This window comes from Homalodisca vitripennis, chromosome 3, assembly GCF_021130785.1.
Source record: "Homalodisca vitripennis isolate AUS2020 chromosome 3, UT_GWSS_2.1, whole genome shotgun sequence".
Classification (NCBI taxonomy): Eukaryota; Metazoa; Arthropoda; class Insecta; order Hemiptera; family Cicadellidae; genus Homalodisca; species Homalodisca vitripennis.
In genome coordinates this window covers 106,719,238-106,730,520 of record NC_060209.1, presented here as the reverse complement: position 1 = coordinate 106,730,520, position 11,283 = coordinate 106,719,238, and the positions used below count along the sequence as shown (strand labels likewise).

Below are 11,283 nucleotides of genomic sequence, written 5' to 3'. Positions count from 1 at the left end.
TTTATCTTCTATATCGTATTAACCATGTTAAGAGAACAGATACGTGGACTTGTAAGGGAATAATTGATTTTGTACAGTTTATAAAACAAGTCTTAACATTCTAACTCAAAAATAGCGTTATATAAGTTTTTTTTAATTAAATGTTACATCTCTACTTCAACGTGAATAGTCTTCCAAAAGTAACTTCCAAAACGGAGTTAATAACTTATCATAATTAATTTTTCCTCTTACATTTTGTATCTCTTATTTTAGATCCTTTTGGGAAATATTAGTATCGTGTAGGCTAATTTATCTGGTAAGTTAATGTTGAACCACATATTATTAATTTAAATGAAGTAATTACAATATTATTAAAACAAACTCAGACAAGAGTTTTCTCAGTTGAGTTTCCTTCATACTTTATATACTTTAACTAACATCGTAAGCTGATTACGTAGAGAATTTCAGTCATTACCTATGTTGACCAGAGCATGAATGGACTAACAAGTGTCAACATTGCAGTATAGTATGACCGGTTTGCTTGCGTTGATCAATATTGTTACCCTGGTGAATTGTGAGATAATGTTTTTTATGGTTTATACTCTTGTCACCTAAAGAAACTGACAGTAAAGTAGCCCTAATCCTTGTCCATTTACCTAATCCAATATCTCATAAAACCATTTTGGTGGGTATCTCGAGGGGTTCTAGTTGCAATTAGCTCAAGCAGCAACTACAATTAGTGATTGTTACCCATAAAAATCTAAAAATACAATATTTATCGTATTATAATTAGAACTAAATCTAATAAATCGTTAAGCAAAGGCAGTTGTATTTTTATTAATTTTATATTACAATTACCATGATACAAAAAGTGTTGATAGCTATATAACTTCAATTCTAACATATGCCATTTTTAAATAGTTACTATAAATGTCTCAAAGGAATCCTGCCATTTCATTTTTATTACTTTAAACAACAAACAAACTTTATTAATGTCACTATACCACTTGACCAAACTCTAAAAGTTAGCAAATTTGTAATTTTCAGGTTTTAACAATAAATAAATATTATGGCTTTGAATTATGTAAATTATGGCTAATACAATTAAAGTTATAACTAACATGCTCATGAAGTAAATATTTTACCATCTATATAAAATTAAATTAAAAATGTCATTAATCATTATGGAAAGTATAGATAATTAAGTGGTTTTGCAATTATTTCAGAATTTAGGAAAAGATCAATCATACACAATCTCTTCTAATATTTCATAAACTATTTCTTATGCTTAGGTTTTATTTTTTCACACTAAAAGTGATACCAGTAGGAAACAATCACTAATTTTAGCTGCTGCCTCAGTTAATTGCCACTAGAACTCCTCAAGGTAGCCTTTAAAGTGTTTTTTCGTGAACAGAGAGAAGTAACATTCTTTATGTCAAGATTTGAACCGTTTTCGTTCTTCTGAAAGAACTAATGAGCAGTTCGTTCAAGACTCATTCATAGTATCGTAATGTCAACCGGTCTTACGAGTAAGTGTTGTAGGTGTGAATAAACCGATACAACGGACTATCAAAGGACTCGACAGAAGGTAACAAAAGAGCTAATACACAGACGGACAGAACAGAAGGTCTGTGCTTTGACCTTCAGACCTCAAAATTAATAGTTCCTGTTTTGGCCCAAGGAGAACCCATGCACCAAGTTTCAAGACTCTAGGGCCTGTTTATCAATAGTTATAGTACAGACGGATGGACGTATGGACAACGACACTATTTCAAGAAGGCCCTGTCGAGTTCCTAATAATAAGTCCTTATTACAACCACGCACATGTTATGTGTATCTCTAGGAAAGTCTCAGTAACGTGTGTATACGATGTCGAACTATATATGCTCATATTTACCTAGTTTTTGAAACTGCAATAGCCTTACAAGACAATTTCTCTTATACTAAGTGATCTATGGCAAACTATTTTTTTAATACACGTTAATGAATCTGCGATATATCTTTTGCCTCAATTTAGAACACAGTGATAAACATCTGGTTAAGTTAACTCCTGCTGTGCAAATGACACTATATCTTAGTTTCTTGATTAAAAATTCTTTTGGTAAGTTCTTATCTCGGGAACTGATTGACCTGTGGAAATGAAATTGTTGCACGTTATTAATTATTCTTAAGATAACTATGACATAATCGTATCAAAAACAATTAAGGAAAAAAAGATTATTACTTCTTTTAAAAGCTCGCCCAGATTCCTCATCGAATGCTCGGACTTAACCTGTTCCCGAAATACGCTTATCCTCGAATTTGCTAACACCCCACTTAGGGGCCTGGGAGCGTAGCCCCCAGCGAGCCGAAGGCGAGTTGTTTTATACTTTTCCAACTGTTCCCATTTTTATTCCTCCTTTGTCCATTCCCTTTAATAACAATGAGTTCAGCCTTCAGTTATTGTTGATGTTTTAAAAATACAATAGATTGCACTTGATTGCCTTTATTGATCCAACAAACAGTATAGATTATGAACTCCTACGCAACTGTGGGTTTTCGCCCGGGACGGAGAGGCGGTTTGCCGTTGCCATGGCTATAACCTGCCACGAGGTTTATCTGTTGGGACTCCACAAATAGATCTGCCAGGGGCGGCATACTATTGATTTTCATAGGCATCGTATATTGAGTCATATAGTTTCTCTATACCCGTCGATACACGTAGTGTTCTTGCACCATCATACAAAAGGTTGAGCTGGGTGGTGTGAGGGTTAAGTGTAGTACTGTTTTCTTTCTTTATCGCGGTAATTATCATTAATGGCAATGATGGGCTTAACAGAAGAATATGCCGTACTTGACTTACAGGTTTGCATCTCAACAAGTGTTACAAAGCATGATGACTGAGATTCTGTTATTCTAGTCAATCAGCGCAATCAGCAAATGAACTTTCAATCATTCAGAGCCCGACTAAATGTTCCTTTGTAGGTCCCGTCGTACTCCGTAACAGTTAATAATGTCGTATTTAGATAATACAAAATATTATATGGAAACTCTAATTATATACAGTGGTGTTTGTGAAATTAATTAAATTCTTGACAAACTTAAATATTATAAAACTCGTCAGTTAAAATCTTTTTGAAATTCCTTTAACAGTTTAAGAAAACATATCGACGATAGCAATTGTGCAATAGTTTAGCACTATACATTTTACGTGATAAAATCATTGCATTTATGGATTTACATTATTATTGGTAAGTTTTGGTAACAAGTTTCTGAATAGGTTCAAGATACTTACAGTGAACAAGAGGAGCCGAGCTACTTCTCATTAGCCTCATAACGTCATGTAATATAATCCAAAGGCATGTAACCATTAGCTTTTCGTTAGTTGAGAGCGACTCGTTTCATTTGTTGTTTAGTAGTTTTTATGTTACTGAGATTGTAATGGGAATCGATTCCTCTTAGTGTTGCCTTCATGAAAATCATAGAGTGAAGTGAAAAAACATTAAGCTCAAGGACATCCATTTATTTCGTTTATGTGTTGTTTCCTTTACTTTTGAAGCTTACCAATATTCACAATACTGTATTATAAGTGTACATTATATTTTGGATCATGTATAATCCACAGCAGTCCCGTCTTCTTACAAAATTAATTATTACTAGGAAGTTGTCAACATATAGCCAGTTTAAAGTAATATAAACTTGGTTTCAATACATTTTTATTTCACAAGAAGTTTGTTATTACATTTGTTATTGTTTTATTGACAATACTTATTTAATTTTTTAAGTAGGTATATAATGTTTGCGCAGTTAATGTAATCTGCTTGTTCCATCTAGAAAAATTCCATACAGGGTAGCTGCCTCGAAGAATACTACTATTTCCCCACTACCGTAATTGTATCTTGTAATCTGGTATAACCAACCTACGCACCAAGTGGCCATACCAAGTTCACGACAAATAGGCGATATTGGTACCATCATCATAGTACTTTAGAGATAGCTCCTCAACAACCGTTTATCGCCATACTGTTGTAGATACACAAACGCAGGAAACCATCTCCCACCTATTGTAGAATGGAATGATGAGATTATGTATTATAATTGTTTATCAAATATATCTCTTTGTCTCATTTTAGTGATGCACAAGAACTGAAAAAGGAAATTGTTCGTGCATAGACAGACTGTATTTCCAATGTCGCATTCCTTCACCGGTCATGGAAGACCTAAAATTTTATTTAGATGATAATCACAAATATAAATTACGTGCAGTTTTGGTGTGAACTTAATATTGAACCAGAAATATCCGTATTCTGTGGAGTTGCATTAAACCACCACTAATACAAGTAAATACGTTTGATTGAATTTTCTCATTGCCACTGAATTTAAACAAAGAATGAGATATCCTAAGTATAATACTCAAGAACTGATTCGGTAATTCAAAACAAGAATTAATGTCTTAGATTTAAGTGTTTTTACACACAAAATTAACCTGGAAAAGGGTACTGATTGCTGTACGCTTCATTCTGGTGCAAGCTCCATTGATACATTGGTAATTCATTCTGAATTGTATATTCATTTAAAGCATTTTTTTTATAAACTGCAAGTTTAATATAAATATTGCAATTCACTCGCCATGTACACCACAGGATTTCTGGTCAAGAATAAAGGCAATGGATGCAATAGATACATATTCATATACCAAAATTAACTCGCCGCTACTTGGATTCTGACGTTTATGTAAGAAGCTGTGCACATGAAAGTCCTTTAAATCCACCACTTCATAGTGTAAGTGATGTTAGTAGTCGTTAACAACAAAAAAAAACATTGTGTGCAAATATTGAACTTGTTGCCAACCTTGAACAATTTTGTAATAACTGTGTAATGATTTAGTCTTATCTAGTCCTATTAGATATCGATAATGAAATTATGGTTCGTGAGTAATTTGGTGTTGAGTTAATCAACTTCGGACGGATTTTAAATGTATTGAATATTTTTGCTAAAAACTTACGATAATTAAATCTTCGGGATTCTGAGCTCATGAACCTCGTGATTTAATGACCAGATATAAATAATCACATGAAATAATCACATAAATAATCATAATGTTAAGAACTGGTACTTGAAGATTGTGAAATTATGTAGCTGAAATCAGAAGTCGCTGGGACGATTAAGTTTCCTCTACAGTAGGTCGGTTGCGCCACCCGCTCTCCCACTCTACACATCCTCCTCCCTCCTCACACACAGCTCCATACCGCCCTCAACAAGCTTTATCTCAGTATCCATCCTCTCTTCGGCAGCCTCGGCTCCATGGCACCTTCGGACCCCATCAACTACAAGATCCTCACCCAGGAAAAGTCGTGGGCCCAACTGGGTAGATCTCGCTCTTCGAGGACTCAAGTAATCCATTCAGTCTATTTTCGAGTCTCATTTCTTTCTGAAAACGTGTTAACTTAAATAAACAACATAAACTCTCTCTACTACAGTCATGGCATCTGGAAACAGATTGTTAGTTCAATGTTTTCCATGAACAAAACATCGTACCTTTTCATTGTGTTCTACTATTCTGTATTTTACGAATTTTAGTCGAACGAAATTACATTGAATGTTATTATATTTTTATGTAAACCATATGTAATTGATCTTCTTGGTTGGAATGTATCATACCGGTTTTCATCAACTTTATGCACATAAAATATAATAGTAATTGAACTAGACTTTCATCTCTATTACTACTATGTTTTAGTAGTCTATGTCTATATGTTTTAGTTAGAAATTAAATTTTACTTAATATTGTTAATCATTAATTTATAATAAATGTAGTCATCTTATAAAACTAGATTAAATATAGGTTATATTTTTAATACACTTTTAAATATGAAATTAAGTGATAAGATGGTTGAAGCTATGTATAAAATATTAATTTCCTCTAATAGTACATTAATTTAATGTAGCGTATTTTTGGCAGAAACCATATCTAAGTTCCAAGTTAGACAATGATTTGAAATAAATTAGTTAATAATTCGTATTTCCTCTAATGTACGCTGAATAGAAACCTATTTAAATACCACTTTCATACATTATGAAACATTTTCATTTTAGTTTTATGCTGTGAAGCTTCCTTAAAACTAACTAACCTATATTTATGTCATGCGCAGTAAACTAGGTATTCTTTAAATTGTGATATGAAATCGAGAATTTTTGAGTTCGAATAAGTTTTCATTGTTCGCAGACAATAATGAGATCTATTCTGGGCGCTGCGCGGGTGTTGGTCGCTAGGTGACTGGGGGAAACCTTTGCACTCTTTCCTCGCTCCTCTCTGTTATTTTAACATTAATTTGTCTATTTCGAAGCAATATATTAATATTGAATTAATGAGAATAAATCTAAAACAAAATATGATTTGTTTTTTATTTGATTTTATATTCGGTTAGTTAATTAATAGACAAAGTAATAAAATTCGTCAGTTAATTCGTCAGTGTAAACACTTCTTTTTTACTTGATCTTTACGTATGGAGTATTCCTTATACAAGTGTTTTACTTATTATTTGATGAACTCAAATATTGATGTGGTTATTTCAGCTTTATACGTCAATAGGTAAGAGAATAAAGTTAGCATTGAATAGGGACTTTGCTTGTTTAGATAAAGACTCTGATAAGGTTACAATTGATAACAGTTACCGTACAGGTACTTGCATTCAGTTTTCAGTTCCTAAGGGAAGGTTCTTTGAACTTAAGGTTAGTTGTGTACCTACCTAAAATGGTTAGAAATGGCCAAAAATCATAAATTTATTTTATTGCAGATTATTGTTCTCCATTTAATTCTGAACAAGAAAAACACAATATTTTACTTAACAAATCTTTTTTCACCTTAAAATATTTTTTTTTTTTTAATAAAGGCATGTTATGAGTTAGAGCCAAGATTTCCATGGTAGCAGTTACCCGCGGCTTGGCAGGCAACTTCGTAGGTTTTGCACGTGTATGAGCACTTCCGGTTCGAGTGAATTATATTTCAGACGTAATGTTGAGTTCAATTTAAAAAAAAACCACTCAAAAAGCGTACATTTATGACCCCTATAAGTCACCTCGGTTTAGTTTATTTTATTTTTGTCCCATAGTTGGTTTTGCCTTGTTACTCGAACGAGAAATACATACACAGATATGAGGAGTCTACTTCTGTCTAAAAAGAACAACTAAGAAGGGTTTTATAATAGTCCTTAAATTTGTATTAAATTGTATACTTTAATTTTGTTTTTTTATATCTAATACTTAAATTGCTATAAATGTACAGTTAAAAGTAAATTTTAAGTGTCTGCTCATTTCTTTATTAGTGTGTTACTCATAGTACAGTGATCATCAAGTCGCGCATACCAAGAGGAACATTTCTATAAATAGTAGTTCGTTAAATTAGTAATGTTGACTGCCTTAAGATAGTATCACATGTATTACCGACAAGAAATCTAGACACCATTCAAATGGACACTAGTCACACTAAATCTATCGTACTGTTGGGTTTACTGCTTTCTAAACATGACGTTTTCTCAAGAGCAGCGAGTTTTTATTGTTGAACGGTATTTATCAAGATCATATACGCATGTTGTTAACGAATTTCGTGACAAATTTTCAGTAGCTCAGAATTCAACAGTAACTTAGATCCGTCTCCGTGAAAGTGATCAGGAAGAGAACTGGAAGGCCGACCACCATTTTGACGAACACTAAACTGGATTAGGTTAGATATATGATCCTACGATCACCTTCAAAAAGTTTAAGGAAACTATAAACACACTCTAAGATTTCATACGTCCTAAGTATTAATAAATCAATGAAAAATTTCGTGCTTAACACGTGAGTAGTGTTCAGAAACAGAAAGAGGTGAATAGAGAAAAGCGCCTACTGTACTGTAGATCGTTTCGAACATTCGTCGAAACCAATGGAGTTGTACAGCTTGACCGGGTTTTCTTCACTGATGAGGCTTGGTTTCATCTCAGTGGTTATTTTAATATCCAAAACATAAAAATTTGGTCAACCGAAAATCTTCATGTCTTTCACAAATATTCCCTGCACTGTCAGAAAATTGGAGTGCATGTGGTGTGCCGTATCACGTCGTCGAATAGTAGGCCCTATTTTTACAAAGGTACTGTAGACAGTGATCTGTACCAAGACATCATTATACAGTTTATTTCGTTGCTTGAAAATGATGAACGCGATTATTGGTTTCAGCAGGATAGTGTCAAAAATCCCACATCTAGAGAGACAATATAATTCTTACGTCGGTTCTTCGGCGAGCGTATCATATCTAAAGGGTTATGGTCCCCAGGATCCCCTAATGTCTCTAGATTTTTTCCTGTGGGGTTATCTTAAATAAAATGTTTTATAAAATGTGGCCGCACTCACTAGATGAATTGAAGATAAACATAACAACGGAAATCAACATCACCGTAAACGTAGGTACTGAAAGAAGTATCACCAAACATAATAAAAAAGAGTTCATGCATGCATTACTGAATAAGGACGCCATTTTGAGCATTTGTGGTAAAAGTATTAGTAATTTTTGTACACTAATAATAATTAAACTTTGTAAAATGTATTTTGGTTCACTTAATTACTTTTTTCTTTTTAATACTCGATTAGCTTTTGATGTGTCACTTAAAGTATTCTTCTGAGGCTCGATACTTGACACAAAGAACAAAACGTATACACATATTGTCCTGTCTAGGTTATTATTATCAATAATTATGAATGATGGTAACCAGAAGTCGTTTCTGCTAAATCAACAACGTAAAACTAAGCTATGCCAAACACAGTTTGAACTAAAAGTCATTCATGACAACTAAAAAATAATATCGTTTATGTAAGTTGAATAGAGTCGGATTAATCTAACAAGTAACGAGAGCTAATGGTTGACTGTTTTCTGATAACATGTATTGATATTAAAGTTTTCGTGACAAAAGACAAACATACTCCTTCAGTTGTATCACGGAAGTAAAATACAGATCACCTTTAATATACTAAAATCTCTTGCTAAATTTCAAAAGAACTTAAAAGTGTTTTTATAAGACACTATTTTATAGGTTGCACGATTATCTAACCTTTTTCAACCAGAGCAACGCATAGACATTCATCCCCGTCAAGTCTTAATATTTCCCATAATATTGGGACATTGATACTTTCAATTTCAGGCATCGGGACATATCCAACGTTTTATAGCACCAATTGAATACAACACCAATTAAGTGAATAAATAAAATACTGTTATCGAACAGTAATTTGTACTTCGCCAGGGATTGAACATTTGTTTAATTATCCACTTAGTAACCTCGAGGCTGAAAACCCGAAACTCTTATTTAATTTATTCCCTACTTGATGTCGAAACATTAACCACTAAACCATGGAAATATTTTATAACTTATATAATTCACGTTGGCCTCTTTAATACGTCTTAAGTCCTGAGAATAGACGCTAACATAACTGACGAATCAGAGGCGAGTCATATGAAAATTACCAACGGGAAGAAGAAGAATGCGACAGATAATGAAAATGAACGTCTAATTCAATTTCAATATGGTGATCAAGCTGTCTAGAAACTTAGTTATTCCGAAAGAAAACTATTAATTTATCAGTAACGAATGTATCATGTTTAGCAACGATATGTACATGTGATAAAGTATTAGTTTATTAGTGCTTTTTATTATTTTTTAGCAAAATGGAATCGATGCCTCCGCTAGAAACCGTCTATCAAGCGGTTTTCGCACTCTATCGAAACCCCGACACGGCCGAAAAAGAAAAGGCTTCAATGTGGTTGAACGACCTACAAAGATCTGTAAGTACATATTATTCTATAAATTCATGTATTTATATAGCTCTGTGCTAATGTACAGCGAAATTTTTGTTTTAAACATTAAGAATCTTCACAAATGTAGCTGAATTATAGGTTAGGAATTGTATGCATAGGTTGTTGTAGCCTAATGCACTGTTTTTAGAACTACATTTTACATATATTTCTAGTCTATTATAAACAGAAACAGCAGTGTTTAAATTCAAATGTTTTCAAAATATAATTCTTTAAAGCCAAGAATTAACAATCTTTTAACTAATAGCAACATTTCTTGAAAGCCTAGGCCAAGCCTATGTGTCAAATATTCTAAATATTATAGACTCACTTGATGATAAAGCTCTCAATAAGGAATTAAAAATGTTTAATATGTTATTAGTTTTGTTGGTTGTGAGCACTATTGTGGAAATTAAAATAGGTAGACTACACAAGTTGCCTACACTCATTATTCAATTGTTATAACAAACTTCGATATTATACAATGATTGTACAAGGATTATAGTGCATTAACAAAAATAATAAAAGGGTAGAGTATGATAAGTGAACCTGGTGTTTTATATTGAAATTATCAAAAGATATTTTATTATTATACTCATTGATATAATCAAACAATAGTAATTAATTTGAACAATAACTAAATCATCTGCACCAATTGCACACACTTTTTCATATTCTAAACACAATTTATTATCCTATAAGTAACTTCTTTTAAATAAAAAAAAAGATAGTTAACTTTAGAAAACTATACAAAATAACATTAAAAGATGATTTACTAGGCCTTTGTCTTTCTTGATTTTAAGATGTTTGTTTTATTGTTACGTTTTCTTCATTATTCAAACATCATTTTGTTCCTATCATCTGTCTTAATTTTATGAGTTGATTAAGGATTATGGCTCCTTTATTATTTATGACCTTGGAAATTATAAGATTAAAGGCCAAACTGTCAAATCACGAATTTGACGTTATTAACGTATTCTGCTCATACTCCTAAACAAAAAATATACATGGTTTTAGGGGGTGCAAATGACAAATAACATGATTTTAGAGGGTATATAGCCTACATAAATAGTTAAGTTCTTAATGTTTTAATGTTCTGTTTGAGTGCTGTGTCTGGATATCTGTAAATATTATCTGCGGGTGGGACTGATAGCGTATCTGTTATCTGAACGCTCCGGGGCAGAAGTCAGTGCATCACTAGATACGGTATCGTGTATTGTAGTTTGGATCGAGTGAGTGCATGACGATCATGGATCAACCATCCACTAGTTCGACCAATCGTATTAAATTGGCGTGTCAGAGTGTTTTATCGGGCATGTTAAAAGTTTACGATTCAACCGAAAAGAGATTATTTAGTTTCTGTACATTCTGTGGAACACACTAATGGTAAGTGATCTCTATTAATGTCCATTTATATATGTATTCATATTAGGGGTATTCATGACTTATTAAGTTTTTTAGATGGTACATAATTGCCTTTCCATTACAATTCAATGTATTTT

The 11,283-nt window shown here is 32.7% G+C and overlaps 1 protein-coding gene across 1 annotated transcript in view; it reads left to right on the top strand.

Moving 5' to 3' along the window:
- Positions 1-9,471: 9,471 nt before the first annotated feature.
- The window catches only part of LOC124357281 (transportin-3), a 29,576-nt gene continuing 27,764 nt past the window's right edge, over positions 9,472-11,283 (top strand). The window contains exon 1 of the mRNA XM_046808926.1: positions 9,472-9,772. Within this exon, the coding sequence (XP_046664882.1) occupies positions 9,656-9,772 (117 nt within the window). The 5' untranslated portion in view covers positions 9,472-9,655. The remainder of the gene's footprint in view (positions 9,773-11,283) is intronic.